Source organism: Lynx canadensis, chromosome B2 (genome assembly GCF_007474595.2).
Source record: "Lynx canadensis isolate LIC74 chromosome B2, mLynCan4.pri.v2, whole genome shotgun sequence".
NCBI lineage: Eukaryota > Metazoa > Chordata > Mammalia > Carnivora > Felidae > Lynx > Lynx canadensis.
In genome coordinates this window covers 36223028-36240281 of record NC_044307.1, presented here as the reverse complement: position 1 = coordinate 36240281, position 17254 = coordinate 36223028, and the positions used below count along the sequence as shown (strand labels likewise).

Genomic DNA, 17254 nt, shown 5'->3' with positions numbered 1-17254 from the left:
GGGTCTGGAAATTAGATCTGAGGTGGGGATCTGGGTTAGACTTTGGTAAAGCAACCACAAACAGAAAATAACGCCTGGAGATTACATTAGTGAGCTCTGGCAACCCACAATGGGTACATTGCTTGGGGATGCTGCAGACAAAAGAATTAGAGCCATGTATTTATTGAGCACCTACTACAGATTCAGCCCTTTCCTGGGATTCATATGCTCTTCTAAACATGACAAAAAATCAAAAAATAGGCTCAGTCAGTTGAGCATCTGACTCTTGATTTCGGCTCAGGTCATGATTCCAGGGTCATGGGATCAAGCCCCACATTGGGCTCCACACTGAGCATGGATTTTCTCTGTCTCTGTCTCTCTCCCCTTCTGCCCCTCACCCCCACTCATGCTCTCTCTCTAAAAGAAAAAAGAAAAAACTTTTAAAAACACAATAAAATCAGTTGAACAAGACAGTTCATTACTTTTCATCAATTCAAGCTCAATACAATACACCAATCTTCTCCCCAGAAGCCCCCATTCTTACGGCCTCAACTCTCATTTATCAAAAAAGCTAAAAGAATTGACCAAGTGGGAAGTTCAGAACAAGCCCTTGGCCTACTGTTACCAGTGGCAGCATTCTGCTCAAATCAGGCCCTGCACCTGTTAACAAGACTGCATCTCTTAGATTAAGGACAGTGATTACATGATTCTCTTAACTTTCTTAATTCTTAGGTTAGGACCACAATGCAAATTAGATGTTCCTTCTCTTAATTTTTGTGTCGAACAGAGTTAATTGTAGGATTCTTTGGAGGCTTAGAATGTGTTGTTGCAAAGAACATACTTAGGGCATCCCTAAGTTTCTAGGTTATCTTTAGACGTCAAGTGGGGAGACTTTATCCAGAGTCAGGATGTTAAAAGCTAATGGGTGGCTGGAGAGAATTGTCCATTCCAGGCACTCTTGCGGCTATGATGACTGCCTGGATAGTCCAGAGGAAAAAAGCGGTGAGAGAGAAGGGCTGGAGATAACGAGAGGATTTATGTCTTTCTGTAAAAACAGCAGCTTCCAATCAGAGAAACAGATGACGAGTATCCAGCTACCTAACCCTGCCTGGGCAGTCGGACTGCTGAGATGAAGCATGCTTAGAGGTAGAGCAAGCCCTTTCTAGGTTAACGTAATCAGATGTATATGGGACACCTGCCACTCATTGCAAAGTGCTTCGCAGAGCTAGCTGGCTGCATTCATCTGTGTAATAAAGCCAGAATCTGAAACAAACCCTTTACCCAGTTTCTCAGAGCCCTGTTGTCGAGAACATGCCTTTCATTAGAGCTAGACTACACAGTAATGGGGCTCAGCTATACTGTGGTTTGGTGCTGCAGGCAGAAAAGTTACCATGTGTTTTTCTAGGCAAGCAAAATGTAGATGATGTTTAGTATCAGATATCTCTCCAGGGGAAGAACATACTGTAGCTCAGAGAAATAATGCAAAAGTTTGGGTTAGTTTTTGGTTTGTCTTTTAAAAATAGAACATTCAGATTTTTGTTTGTGAGCAGTGCAATAACTGGGATAATTATTTAGGCCTCACAATAGCACATCAGGACATTCAAGGGATGAAGAAACGGAGGCTCAGAGAGATTGACTAACTTGCTCAAGGTCACATAGTTAGTTACAAATGGCAGGACTGGGATTCAAACCCAGCTAGTCTGACTTCCAAATGTTAAGTTTTCTTTTTCTTAGGTCTGTATTTAAGAGCTTACTTTCTTAACCTGTGTTAAGAACATGGTTCTTGAGAAGAACATGGTGTTCTGAAGGGAGAGGCTGTAAGTCACCCTGTGTGCAGGCGGAGGAGGGAATGGTCAGTCTGTGAGATTAGTCTTTGGCAGATGGCCTTCAGGCTCTTCCAGTCAAGATGTTCCTTCTTCAAGGATCTTTGCTCTAATGATAAGAGTGTTCACTGCAGCATTGTTGTTGTTTTTATTTTTTTTTAGCATTGTTTTTTTAAGAGTAAAAAGTGGGATGCACTGATCCATAACAAGCCCAACAGCTCTTGGCAGTCCTACAGCTCATGTCGGTTACCATGGAACCTTGGAAGGTTGCCACCACCACCACTGGGGGCAAGGAGATACAAAAGTGTGAGAACCTCAAAATGAGACAACGTATTTGTAAATACCTAAACCAACCAACCAACCAACCAACCAACCAACAATGCTGTGGCAAGAACCAGATAACTGTACAAACTACACAGTTCATGCTCTGTTTTCTAGCGCCCAAGACAACTTATAAGGATTTCTGTGGCAATGTGAAACATATTTTACTGGAAATGAGGTTGATTTTCTCAAGCTCCCAAATGTAAATGTAAATGGCTATTCATTCAAAGTAATAGTTGCACTGTCTTCTCCTTGAATGGTTGGGAGACCAATTTTATCTTAGATAGTCTGCCTTAGGTTTACTTTTGTGCTGTAGTGTTTTGTGGAATTGAGAGCCTAATTGATTTCATTCTTATTTCAGCGCAGACTGTAGGAACTTCAGATGGAAGTAGTTATGTTATAGATTCTTATGGAACCAGACTTAAAAGACTATCACTAATGAAACATTTAGGAAAATAGTTACAACCATAAATTTATTTACTTATTTATTTAACCATAAATTTTTAAAAAAGAAACACTGACCTTCCTTGATTTTTAAATTTTTTAAATTAAAAAAAAAAATGTTTATTTTTGACAGAGAGAGAGTGAGCACAAGCAAGGGAGGGACAGAGAGGGAGACAAAGGATCTGAAGCGGGCTCTGCACTGAGAGTGGAGAGCCTGATGTGGGGCTTGAACTCACTAACTGGGGGATCATGACTTGAGCTGAAGTCAGATCCTGAACCGACTGAGCCACCCAGAGGCCCCCAACCGCTTTGATTTTAAAAGAGAACTCCCAGTATGTGGATTTCCAAACTTTCCTTTTTTCCTTCCTTGCATAACATCTTATGGGTTCTATGGAATTTTTTGTTATTTTTGCTTTGTTGTTTTAAAGTATACAGTCCGAGATTTATTTAATAGGATTTTGAGAGCTGTATGAAAAAAAAGGAAGTAAAAGGTTTAAAGCAACCTAGACCAAAAACAGACTGGAAAAACAAACTATGGTACAAACACACAATGGAATAATGGGAAGATATAACTAAGAAACAGCAAGTTCCTCATGTTCTGATATGGAACCATCACAAAGATATATCTGAAAGAAGCAAGGTATACAGAGTGTAGAGTCTCTCATAATTCATGTGAAAGAAGGGAAAAGACTATGTGTATGTTTGCTTGTACAGAGATGTCTCGAAAGGTACCCAAAGAACTAGTAACACCCATCACCTCAGTGCAGGGAAGTGGTCACTGGGGGGCAAGGGTGACAGGCTTCTCACTTTAGGTCCTTCTGTGCCTTCTGATTTTAAGGTATGTGACCATATAACCTATTCAAAAAATGTATATCTGCACTCTTCTAAAAGTGAATGTGTGAGCTTAAAAAACCAAATATACAAAAATTTATACATGCTCACGCCATCATATAAACAGAACACATGTACACGGAAAGTCAGTGTTGCAAATCTACCACCCCTAGAAAGCTGGTGAGTCAACAGTTACCAATCCTTAATGAAAACACAGGGGTATAAATAAAGCATACAAAGTAGGATTCTCCAGGTAGACAGTAAAAAGGGAGAGGAAAATACCTTTCCATCTGGAAGCAAATTGCTGAACGACATAATGCGCAGTTTCATAATCTGACTAGAGAGCTCCTCGTTTCAAATGACTACTCTTCAGCTTCCTGCATCTTCCCTCATTCTCCTCACTGGTAACCAAGGAGACCACAGGTTTTCCTAAGCTTCTATCTCCCAAACATCAAACTAGTTTTCTTTCTGTTTAAAAAGGAGAAGCAGTAAAAGATAAATGATTTTTAATAATAAATAAATAAATAAATAAATAAATAAATAAATAAATAAATAAATACCACATTCTCATAAAACCATTGCCCTTGTTTTCTGACACCGGGTAAAATAGATTTGGGAAGTGCCTGGCTGGCTCAGTTGGTGGGACATGTCATTCTTGAACTCAGGGTCATAAGTTTGAGCCCCATGTTGGGTGTGGGGTTTACTTAAAAAATATATATAATAATAATAATTAATAAATAAAATAGTTTGGGAACCACTTCTAAACCTCAGCTGAAAGAAGAAACCAACCCTGTTTCAAAACCAGGTAAACAGTGACCCACCTCTGGAATGAAAAGGAAAAACAACAGTCAGGGCCTTGACAGAGCCCGTCTGCGATGGTCATGATCTTGGGCTTGGCTTCTTATGCTGACATTCACTTGAGTCTATCATCTGATACAGTCACTTTCTTGGTTGCAATTTATGAGCTGCCAGTGTTTACTTGTGAGACTGTGTGGGAGCTGGAAGGGAAGAAGATAAATACACCAAAGCCCAGCTGCACAACTGATAGGCTTTACATTTTATTTCCAGGAAATGACATCTTGTTTTCACAAAGAGGTATGCCGTCTTCTCCAAGAGAAGCTGTCTTAGCTTTTAGGGGCAGCCGTAAGGGTACACCCAACCCATCCAAAACAAATGTCGACAGAGGTGCTTCTGAGGTACCGAAACAGTAACAACAACAATAAATTTAAAAAGCAGAACAGAAATACATAACCCATTCAACGTGCAGTGAAGCCGAGTCTACTGAGTACCCTGAAGCAGTCGGTGCGGTGAGGACCAGTGGCTCTTCAGACAATGGTGGCCACAAGGCTGGCCGACATGGAGGCTCAGGAGGACTTCCTAACTCAGTCTCTGTCCCACGTGGCTCCATCCCATGCTCTATCTCAGAGCGGCCCAAGACCTGTCCACAGGTCTGTCCACAGAGAATCCTCTAGACCATCCCAAGCTCCAAGCTCCCACTGCCTGGCAGTCCTTCGAATGCCCCTGGAGCATGGTCTTCAGGACAGTCTCTTTGCTTTGAAGAGAAAGAAAAGAGAATTAAAGGAGGAGCCTGCATTTCCCTGGCCTGGCCTCCCTGCTGCCACGCTCCACCTCTTCCCCACACAGTGAACCAAGAAAACAGACCTCAGAGTACATCACTCTGTTCAGAGCCTGATCCTCATTCGTCCCAAGAGTAAGAGTTCAAGTCCCATTCCTTCCAAAGGCCCCTGAGGTCCTACAAAATCTGTGCTGCCCCACCTCCTAGTCCTCCCCCATCACACGCCCCATTCCAGCCACACCGACAGCTTCGCTGCCCCTCCACCTCCCCAAGTACACTCCCCACGTGACACTCTTCCCCACGTGGCAACACGGCTGCTGCCTTCGGGGCTTTACTCTAGTACTGCCTTATTGGTGATGCCTTCCTAGGCTACCTTATCAAAAATGGCAATGCTCTTCCCATCACTCCCTGATCCCTTGCTTTGTTTTTCTCCATAGCACTAATCACATCAAACTTATTAGATTTTCACTTCTCTTTCTATTTCTGGAACCTAGAGCAGCTTGGCACAAAGCTGGCCCTCAATGAACATGTGTTGGAGAATGAAGGAATTATATACACAGCACTAGGCAGGGAGAGGTGGGGACAGTGGGGGTGGGAGGGACAATTTACTGCTATTTACTGTTTCTGCTTCCTCAATTCGGGGAAGCAGGGATCCTGGCCTAAGGACACAACAAAGCCACCAAGGAGACTGTCCCCTTCCCTGAGACTGAGGTCCTAAAGACTTGGTAGGAGGACTGAAAGGATTGTAAAAGTTCCTTTTCTCTACTTGTGGGCAGCCTTAGAGAGCTGAGAGAGCCAAGCAAGACTCTCTTGCGTGCAGCTAATGGCCTCACCTAGTAGCTCACAGAAAAATACAGAAGCCACAAAAAAGAAATTCTCTCAAGCAAATTTCCTTGCCCACCCTCCCACATGAAGCCCTTCTCTCTAGAAGATAGGATGTACCCTTTCACTTAAAAAAACCTTTTTTTAATGTTTTATTTATTTTTGAGAAAGAAAGAGCGCAAGCAGGGGGTGGGGGCCGAGAGACGGACACAGAATGCGAAGCAGGTTCCAGGCTTCAAGCTGTCAGCACAGAGACCAACATGGGGCTCAAACCCATGAACCGTGAGATCATGACCTGAGCCAGAGTCGCAAGCTTAATAGACCGAGCCACCCAGGCACCCCACCCTCCCACTTTTAAAGGCTAATCCCCCCATCTGTGCTCTGCATTCCCTACCCTGCCTTCCAAAGAATCTGGCCCTACCCACCATCCCAGGTTCCCAGCATCTCCTTCACAGGCTCAGCAACTGAACACCACACAGAGCTCTCATTTCTTTAAAACAAAACAAAACAAAACAAAACCTTCCTCCTCCAACTACAGCCTTCTCTTCATGCTGTCCCTATGGTCTTAGTCGTAGCCAAATTTCTTAGAAGACCTGGTCTATCTTACTTTTCTGTTTTCTCTACTCCTTAATCTCACATTCATTCTCTAATTCACTGAAAACTAGCTCTGACCCCACCATGCCTCAAACTTGTACTAAATAAAGTCATCAATGTCCTACATTCCTGCTGCATCCAAAGGGCAATTTTTCATCCTTATGCCTGCTCACTTTTAGCCTCAGCACCTGGCACTTAGTAGAAACTAAGAAGGAAAGGCCGAAAAGAAAGGAAGCAAGGAAGAGATGTTTTTTGGGGGTTGGTTCTGGTTCAGGTTTCATGAGACAAAGGTAAAAGAGGTCCAAACTCTCCAGAGTAGGAAAGCAGAAAGCAGTTAAAGCAGAAGCCCTAGTCAGGAATAGGACATGACAGGTCTTATCAGATTTTTTTTTTTTTTTTAATGTTTATTATTTTTGAGAGAGAGAGTGAGGAAGGGGCAGTGTGAGAGACGGGGACAGAGGATTGGAAGCAGGCTCTGTGCTGACAGCAGACAGTCTGGTGCGGGGCTCAAACTCAAGAATCATGAGATCATAACCTGAGTCGAAGTTGGACGCTTAGCCAGCTGAGTCACCCAGGTGTCCTTGGTCTTATCAGATTTCTTAAGAACACAGTAGTAGGCAGTTCGGCAACATATATATCCAGCTAGTGCAGAGAAGCTTCAATGGTGATATACCTGATTCTATGATATTCTATGGGAGCGGGAGGAAGAGGCATATTCAGTGACCCCAGTCACTCTCCAAGATCGGTTCACTGAAATCTAAACATGTCCTGTGTTTGGGGCTCCTGGGCAGCTCAGTCAGCTGGGGCTGACTGACTCTTGATCTCAGCTCAGGTCTTGATCTCAGGTCATGAGTTCAAGCCTCATGTTGGGCTCTGAGCTGGGTGTGAAGCCTACTTAAAAACCAACCAACCAACCAACCAACCAACCAACCAACACGCTCTGTGTTCATCTAGAGTTAAGTGTAGGAACCAAGAAACGCTAAAGGAAAATCTGTTTTGGTTAACGACACTACTCTGTATTTACACAGGTGGTCTATAATAAGAAGTTCCTGAAAGTATTTCTATATAAAGCAAATCATTAAGTTACATGTTCACGGGGAGGGAAGATCCATTTTTTCAGAAAACCAAAATAACTCTATTTTATCATTAAGAAGACAAAAAAGCCCAGGAGAAACTTCTGCTGAGGAAAACAGCAATGAATGATCTAAAGTACCTCCTGCTACACCCCTAGAGATGGCCAGAGCTGCTCAATACTTACTTCTTTTGATGCTATAGCGTGTGCTCATGTTCTTCCCCCAGACCCTTTTCCCCAGGTGGACAAGCCCTGGCCAGTAAGCATGTCAGGGGCTCACCAGAGTTCCTAACTCAGTGGGCAGGTAGTCAAGGTCTCTTTGCTCTGGTATGGTATGGTTCTCTCAAACCAGTCATCTATACATTTGGGGTACAGTGAAGGATCTTTAATTGCATCCAGGAAGGCCACTCTCCTAAACTTTCCCAAGGTTCCTACAGTAAGGTGCTTTTGGTGAAGGGGAGAAGACACTCCATGACAGAGCACTAACGTCAGCAACAGGCTTTTGACCTCTAGAGGGAAGGACACTCACAAGTCTAAAGGACTCTATATAGTCAGCAAAAAATCTGAGGTTCTAGGACTTCATGGGCTGCTATTCCACATATTCCAATTAATCCCATAGCTGACTTCTACTAAGATCACATTCCCTTCCCCAACTGGGCGGACAGTTCCTGTGCTGCCCTTGTTGTTTCCAACTATGCATTCAGAGATGCCAATAAGGGTGATGGGGGAGACACCCATCAAAGGACAAGGAAAGGAAAGACAACAGACAAAAGAAGGGAAGGAAAGGAAAAATAAGGGGCAAAAACGGGGGGTGGTGATGGAGAAATAAGAAAAAAGCTTCTAGTAATAATTCTAATTTTGTATCCCGTGACAATTTTGCAAAGGGAGAATTTTTAAAAGTCAAAAATTTTAAGAGTTCAGTGTTACACACTATTTGAGTGCATGCATGTGGACACCCCACCCCATGCCAACCTTGTTGAGAGCCGTTTCCCCTAGACAAACTGTTGTAAAGCCAGCCAGGCATGCTGACTACATGCACACGAGTCTCTAGTGGCAGGACTGGGTGGACTAAAAGTACTTGCTAACAAGTATTCTCTCTGGATGAGGTCAACTTGCCAGACACTGTTACTGCCATTCCCACATACTCCTGTATAAGGCTTTCAGCAACGGGTGATGGGCAATATCAAGGAAAGCGTTCCAAATGGGCAGGCAGATACTATCTTAAGCAGCTGCCAGTTTCTCCTGTCCTGGGTCTGGATCACCCTCCACATAGCCTACGGGAAATTGGCAAGAGCCACAGGCCAAGTGGTGTGACCCGCGTCTATCTTCCTAGAGACCCTTAACCTCTGGAGGGGCCTCTGTCTCACAGATTCAGGAAAGCTGTGGCCTATACACCTTTCTCCCCACCTCAACATACCTGAAGGCCATGGCGCACTCCCACCAGTAGCCTTGGTTCAATACAACAGCATCAAGGGAGTCAGGGAATTGTAGTCTGAAAAAGCCCCTAGACTGCAAATCACTATTTTAAAGGACCAACAAGATTTTATTTCTAGATAATTTGGTTTCTTCTTTTCTGAGCACAACCCAAAGAAACTGCAAGGGAAAGCTAAAAGTGAGAACGTTAACACTCTGTCAACCAACATTTAACGAGAACAGAACAAATGGAGGAAGAGGAGGAGCCGACAGAAGACTCTGCTCTAGCTCCTCACCAGCTCCAGAGGGAGATCCTCCATAGGGAATGTCAAAAAAATGTCTTCCTTTCAGAAAATCTCATGTCAATATCCCAGAGAGCCACAATTACTCACGTGACAAGCACTTACTAGATGTTTGTTATCTGCCCCAGCTTCAGAGCATCCTTTCTCTAACAGAGGATCTAGTATCCTAATACTCTCCTCATGTCCTCTGTATAATCTGGCCTCACAGAGTTTACAAGGGATCAATGGCTCATCAGTCATGAGGCATCACTTCTCCCATGGGGATATGGAACTAGAAGACAACAAGCAGCCAGGGAGGCCTGGAGTGGGGCTGCCTTGGTGGAATCAGCATACTACGCTGCCACAAGACAGACAGGTTTCCCTCCCTGAATTTGTGATAAGAGCAACCCTTGTCCAGGAGAAAAATAGCCCTACCACAGTGTCAGAACTCTGACAATTATAGGCTTGCCAATCCTGGTTCCCAGATCCTTAGTTTGGTCCTTTTCAAAATTCCCATGCACTGGGGATTAAAGCAGTTTTCAGTTGGTAAGGAAGGTTGGTATTTGAACTAAGAATTTCCTCTAACCCCTACACTGCAGACCAGTGAAGCCACTGATGGCTCTGGCACATATTTCCCTAAATCGGTACTCAGGGCCTTCTGTCGGTCTCTGGAGAAAACCTCAAAGCTGCACTCCCTGTGGAAACTGAGCCTAGTGCCATCGAGTGCAACAGGGAGGCTGCTTCAGTTTACTGTGTAGGCTCCTAGGTTTACCAAAAAGGCAGACAGGCACCCTCTTTAGCCTTTGGAGGGAAAAGCGTGTGTGATATAATTTAATGTGCATAATTAACTCTGTGTGAGGGGAGCCAGAGGTGAACTTAGGACATAGGGCTCTTCTTTCCCTTTCTAGTACTACACGAAGCCATCTACTGTGCTTGCATTTGTGAGAAGAAACCCAATCATTGGTTTGGGGGAAGAAAGTACATGGGTGTCCCCACCCTGACACAGACCCAAGCCAAAGGCTGACCTTGGCTAAATCTGGGTCCCAGGTCACTGCTCCTCTCAGAAAGGGAAGAAAAAAGAAAACCGAAGGCATCTACGACGCCTCGGCAGACACTTCTTAGGTCTTGGCTGTCCTCATGCTGCTCCAGCACCATGTAGATATTCTGTCATGTATGGGCCACCAGGGGGGCACTGCTATGAACATGTCACTGCTTCTCAGGCCTGTGCTTTGTTTGTGCTGAAGCCTCTGCTTGGAAAGCTACAGCCCTGGGAACCTCTAAGACTCAGTTCAAATGACACTACTTCCATGCGGCTTTCTACTGTACCTCTACCTGCCCAGGCCAAACTGTCTGCTCCTCTGCAGTGTCCTAGCACCCTCGTGGGGAAATTGTCACACTTCCGACCTGCCTTTCTACCTCCTCCATAGACTGAGTGCTGTGAGAACTGAGACGACGCCTTATGTATCTCTTTATCTTGGTATGGAGGTACTGTTCCTGTAAAAGTTGATGAAGTAAAAAGTGAGGAGAAGAACAACAGGACTCTGCCAGAATCAAGTGGCTCCTGGGAGGTAAAAGATCTATGAGAGCTCAGACTGGCCACAAAATCTATTAGCACACAGCTGTCAGAACAGTGGAAAACATCCTGGTTCCAAAGAACCACCTGAGAGCTGTCCCACTCTCCCACAGGTCACAAAGCCTTCCTTCGGCAGAACAGGCTCAAGCATACTTCCTGCTCAGCACCCGCTTTGCCTGGCTCTGCAACAGGCTTGCTGCCTCCACTCTGGCTGACCAGCTGAGGTCCAGTTTCACACCACAGCTGCCTGCACATCAGCATCAGATTCCTGGCCCTACTCAAAGTGGCTGACGTCTGTGGAAGGGCTAGAAGAAAAGAAAGCAGTGGACAGAAGATCCTACTCTTAGCAGTGTAGCTGTTAGGCCTTCTGTTCCTCTGGACTTAGAGAAAGGTATATCCAAACCCATAACATATGAATATGGGTTATCAATGGCCAGGTGGTGGGAAGCACGTGTAAAGGCAGTGAGCTTCTTGGTTGTCTTCTCTGCTCAGCCTTTTTGTGCAGCCAACGGACTTCATGGCACTTTGGCTCTGGTGACTTCCCAGAAGGTAGTGCTGTGCTGGATTCTTAGAGGTACTGAACATGATAACCAGATCCACCCTGCTTCTATGCACTGTCGTCCCTGCCCAATAACCAACCAATCCTTCCTCCTATCCATTGGTTTCCTTGTGCCCGGCCTCAGGACACATCTTTTGCCACAAGGATATTCGAGTCTCAAGCGGAGAGGCTCTATAACCCCCAACACAGCAAGCTCCAAGCATGAGGAGATCACTCGTTTGAATGAACAGATATTCACCAAGGAAGAATGGTTCATTAGGGGAACTCACCCACCCCCACTTCCCCAATCTCTTTATCCCAATTCTTTCCAACTAGGAGACTAGTTGGTAAACATATTAGGATCCCCAAAGATTAAATTTATCTCTCTAGTTTAACATTATGTCCACTTTGTGTAATTAAGCTGTGACTTATTATAAAACCTGTATGTGTTTTCTTCAAGCATTCTCCAATTTGTGAATCTCTGTTTACCTATTTATAACTGATAGTGTACCCAACCCAAGGTTTTTCCAACACTTGGACAGCAATTGAACTGTCTTGAACAACAGCACCATCTAGTTATCAGCACAACAAACCATCTGACCTTGTGTTTTCTACGCACATCCATATACTTAAGCCTCCCCCTTCCCCACTGCTCAAATACATGCACCCATTCTCCCTCAACTCTTAATCACATACTCATTACCTTTAACTCTCTTTATTTTTTCCCATTTTTCCCTCCTCTTCTTTGGCCTAAGAATCATTTATCTGACTCTCTTACCCCGCCAAAAAAATCTGCTTAAGTTTATAAGTCTTTTGTTGAGGGGACTCACCTTCTTGTTCACACTGACTCACCTTTTCGTTCCCTAATGAGGACAATTCGTCGTTCTTTCACTTCTGAGCTCAGATTATCTACCATCTTATTAATGCAATTGTCCAGAACCAGGGAGTGGGTTTGGGATTTGATGTCCTTCCGACAAATGGGACATTCTACCTTTCGCTTCATCCATTCACTGATACAGTAGGAGCAGAAACTGTGGGCACAGTTCAAGGTGACAGCCTACAATGGGAATGTGAACACACATAACAGAACCGTCATGCTTACTTTCCCAGGGCAGTTGTGATCTCAATGCTAAGACAGGAGTTCATTCCCAAGGCCAAATGGAAATTTAACAATAATCCCATCTACAGGGCTTATGGAGGGTATCAGAGTCATTCCTGGGGATGAGAAATTTTAAGGTTTAAGTTAGATGATTCATTTTCTTTCTCAAAGGTAAGTTCGTAGACACAGGCTGATTTGTCTACCTCGTTCCACCAATTCAGACAACACTGTCAACGCAGATTAGCTACCTTGCAAACAAATGTCACTGGACACAAGTAGGACTAGGAAGCGAGTGAATATACAAATACACCACTAATTCCCTCATGGAAAATAAATATATATCCTGCTAATGGTGAATCAGAACTTCAATTTTAATATACGAAGGGAAGCACATTCTAAATACTCAGTACATAGAATGGTAGGAGGCATATCTCTACTCAAAAGAAACTTAAAAAAGTAAAATATATGTAAAAAATGACTAAAAAGTCTGGGGAGAAAGGAACCAAGATAATAGAAAAAATGTAATGGGTTCACTGACAGTGACTGAACTCTTAAGTAAATAAACCTGTCAGAAGAGGGAAAGCAAAAGGAGTAATTCCAATGGTCAGATTTCTTCTAGGGTCCTTTTCACTTCTAAAAATATAAACCATCCTCTTCAATAGTCTGTTTAGGTACATCTCCTAAGATACAAGTTTTTCTGAGGCTCAAAAGTCTTCATTCCTGCTTTTAGGATGGCAGCGGAAAATAACAGAAATTATGCAGTTTTCAAATGCTAAGTTGAGCACAGAAAGCCAACTAGGAGATATTTTGTTAACTGTATGAGATAAAGCCTCACAAATAGGACTAAAAACCTGTCTGATTAAAGTAAAACCTCTTTCCAATGCTGACTTTAAGAGGTGACCGTAGAAAAAGTCAGGCAGTGTGCTGTAAACAAAGCACAGGTCAGGTTGTCTCTTAGATGTCTGTGCAGATGCCCTAGGTTGGCTAACTCATCTCCAATCCCAACCCCCCTTTCCTTGCCTTCCTCTAGCAGAATCCTGTCAAAGCAACATGGAGTTTCTCCAAACTAGGGAATCAAATGACTAGAAACTATGGAGGGAAATTATGACCTGAAGTCAAATTGGATCCAGAGCAAAAGAAACAGATCTGCTTGAGAGGGATTTCTCGGGAGGCTAATAGGCTCAACCTCCCAAAAGACTACCAGAAAGAAGGAACGAGTGTGTGCATGCATTTTCCTTTTTAACGAAATCCGAAAAGCACGGTCACTTAACAAAACTTGAGTTTAAGATCAGTGTAAGATGAACTAGTCACAAATGGTAGAATTTGTGAAAAATAAGGTCTATGCAAAAATATGACAGGATAACAAATGGTAACCTAGGAGATGTTTCATTTTCATAGGGAGCCTCAGAGTCCCTGAAATATGTTCCACTTGGCTGCTGAATTCCCCAAGTGACCACACATCAGTGACATTTACCACCCTGTTAAAGGCTGCACTATACGCCCACTCTCAGAACTGCGTCCATTCAGAGTAAAGAAAGAGAAGCTTTACTGAGCAGCTTTACCGATACTTCAAAAATCTAATGCCATGTGGCCCTGTTTTCTCTGAACAGCAAAGAAATAAAGGCTTCACTGCAGCTAAAAATAGTGATTGTACCAAATAAACACTCAACACCACATGAAATAAGAAAAAGGATCAGTGAAGGTAAAGATGACTACAAAAACAAATGAGACATGGCCATCTCTAGAGGTCACTTTGAAGTCAAATAACTACAATAGGTTCCTAGAATAAAAATCTCTTCAGAATGTTTCCCTATAACAGAACTGGCGTAGCCAAGGCTCCATTGAGGGTTGAGAGATCAAGAAGACATAAGCCACTGCTGATAATTACCTCAATGAAGTATTCTGAGCAAATAATACATTGGAGCTCATTCTCCAGCACATCATTCACGTGGCTAAGAACTTCCTCCTTCTGTGCTTGCACCTTCTCCTTCTCCTCCTGCAAAGACACATAACCCCACCTGTCATGTGGATGACCCAACAAGAATGCAAAACAGGACAGGGAACAGGGTTAATTGTCTGAAATAGGATTCAAGATTCTAAATTAAAAATTCAACCTGGCACAGTGTCTTGAGAATAAAAACCCTTTCTCTAAGGGTGACTGTTCCTCAGAACGGCTTTCTAATATAGGGCATGGTCTTCCTTTCTTTCCTCTCTCCACTTTTTCTGTATTTGCACCGTAGCTTCTGTCTCCTTTCCCAGAGCTAACCAAATGAGAAAAACTGAAGGCAGCGTACTAACCCCAGCAGCCACCCAAAACCAGAATGAGGCATTAAGTATCCTATAATTAACAGCAGTTTAGAGGTGATATAAAATCATCCCAAGCAACCAAGGACTCACTAGACATGAAAGAAAACAATCCATAGGGGCAGGAAGGCTGAATTAGTTTATAAGGTCCCCTGTGTTCCTTGCAGCTGCCTCTTCTATAAAATAAGGATAATACTTCTACTCCCTGGAGACGGGAGGCTGAGAGATGGCCTCTTCAAGTACCTTCAGGATCCAAACTCTATGATGCTTGCCACCTCCTACTCCTGCAGAGGTCTGCAGTCCAATTTCCCTGTGCTTTCCCCAAGAGGTCAGACCACTTGTAGACATACATTTTGGGGAGGACCCTAGGTGTGCTCTCTTGAAGACATTTGTCTAAATTAGCTCTCATCCCTAAAACTGAAAGTGCCAGGAGCCCCTGAGGGGAAAGAAAAGCTATTTAGGGCATATTTGAGTGGCTAATTTTTCATCTTTTATTGTCCCTTCTAATCAAAGCAAAGACTATAACACTGCTTAGGGTAGTGAAGAGAGTATGTATGTACCCATTTTCATTAAAGTCCAGTTCCCTGAAAACCTACAAATTGCGAGGTTTAAAAAGATATGGTGGCTTTTTGGAAGTTAAGAAAGGTACTATATGATTTAAGCCAAGGATAAGGATAGCAAACCAAATGAAAACTGAGTCTTCTCCTTTCTGTATTCTGCTGCAGGTCTGTCTGTGGGGAAGGGTGGGCTGAGAGATACAGACAGTCTTGGACATCAATTTCAGGTCAGAGGTTCCAAACTGGTGGCCTGTGGACTGGATCTACCTGGCAGATTTGTTTAGTTTGGCCCTCAGGTATTAAAGAACAAAATAGAATAAAATTGAACTTGTTGCTAATATTTGAAAATTGGGATAGTTCACATAAACATTTGGATTTCTATCTTCTGTGGAAAAGTCAAAGGATCTGACAACACTGAGCTTGCATTTCTGGGCAGCAACAAGTGGCTCAGCAAAGAAGGGCTGCCTCTTCGGGATGGGGTTGGGGAGGGGTGGCAAGTGCCCCTTTCTGGTGTGTCTCTGTCCCTGCAGCTTCCTACTGTGATCTTTTTTTTTTTTTAATTAAAAAAAATTTTTTAATGTTTATTTATTTTTGACACAGAGACAGAGAGAGAGCATGAGCGGGGAAGGGGCAGAAAGAGAGGGAGACACAGAATCCAAAGCAGGCTCCAGGCTCTGAGCTGCCAGCACAGACCCAACACAGGGCTCGAACTCACAGACCGCGAGATCATGACCTGAGCCAAAGTCAGATGCTCAACCAACTGAGCCACCCAGGCACCCCTTCCTACTGTGATCTTGTATCCAGGCCACTTCACTCACTTCTATTACCACTCTAACCCTGGGGGGCACCTGAGTTTATAACCCCTAATTTAAGCATTCCACTGATTTGATGTGAGAAATAATTACCTAAATGCATCAGGATGAACTGTGTTTTGACTACACTACCCCTTAGCTTGTGTCAGTGGACTACTCTGAAGGAGCATCTACCACAGCCAATGGACTAGACTGCAGGACGTGAGTCTCATTCCCAGCATTTCACTTCTTCATGAGGGAAGGAAAAAAATATTGTCTTAGAGGCAGACCCTTCCATAGGCCTGAATCATTTTACAGATTATTTCCCCTAAGGCAGGGAACAGCCATAATCTCTCTCTTTATTCACCACAGCAACCCTTGCACCGTTGGAAATGCTGAGTTGCATGTATTGACCAAATTCTAAACCTTTATCTTTTTTCTAGTACCTTGGTCTGTTCCAATTCTTTGTTCTTGGCTTGAATAATTGCTTCAAAGTCCTTCTTGCTGCGGTTTAGCTCTTCCATTAGAGCCCGATGCTGCAGAAACATAGCAGATATGTATTCAAAATGGGCTACACTACATATTTCCTTTTCTCCATACATGAGCCTGCTCCTTCCATCAGTAGCTTTGGTTCAAGGGATCAAGGGATTGGCAATTTCAAGATAGCCTTTGTTCCTTCAGGACATCCCACTTACCTGCTGCTTTTTTTTAGAGAAGGGGGGGAGGTAGGGAGAAGGTCATCAAATCCATTAACCCCTCTGAAAATAACCCAACCTCAATGGCCATCCAAATCAACTAAGGAACTTTACACTGCCTTCCAGATTCTGTAGGTTTGGTTGGGGGCTCAGGAATGTGCATTTTTTCTAAAGCTACCCAAGTGATTCTAGGAACTCAGGAACTCAAGAACAAGTAAGTAAATCTGAGGCTACCCAGTAATGGGAGTGGCTTTTAATAATCAGGGAGAAATGGGATTTCTAGATCATCGTTTTCATTGAAATAAAAAAGACCTTTAACCTATTTATTCTACAAATCACATACTACATACTTGTGAGGCAGTACTGCCTGAACCCTGCCTGTGTCTTCTGGAAGCTGACAGTTCATTTATTGTGACTTACTGCCTACAATGCATGTCAAGAGATTCCACATCTATGAGAATTTCTGAGCACCCTCACGCTTAAGTATAGCTTACACTTTAAATCTCACCTCCAATCCTTTTTTAAAGAAGGTGGAATAAAG

The 17254-nt window shown here is 43.5% G+C and overlaps 1 protein-coding gene and 1 pseudogene across 4 annotated transcripts in view; one reads left to right on the top strand and one right to left on the bottom strand.

Moving 5' to 3' along the window:
* Nucleotides 1–2041: 2041 nt before the first annotated feature.
* Nucleotides 2042–4526, top strand: LOC115514911 (annotated as a pseudogene).
* Nucleotides 4433–17254, bottom strand: part of RNF8 (ring finger protein 8) — a 33198-nt gene continuing 20376 nt past the window's right edge. For 2 of the 4 annotated variants that reach the window (XM_030315408.1, XM_030315411.1), the window contains 4 exons: nt 16465–16554; nt 14255–14362; nt 12120–12324; nt 6907–7079 (listed from right to left, as the gene is read on the bottom strand). In XM_030315408.1, coding sequence (XP_030171268.1) covers nt 7033–7079; nt 12120–12324; nt 14255–14362; nt 16465–16554 — 450 coding nt within the window. In that variant the 3' untranslated portion in view covers nt 6907–7032. Of the gene's footprint in view, nt 4951–6905; nt 7080–12119; nt 12325–14254; nt 14363–16464; nt 16555–17254 lie in introns of those variants that run through there. The other 2 variants (XM_030315409.1, XM_030315410.1) reach the window with 2 other exon arrangements.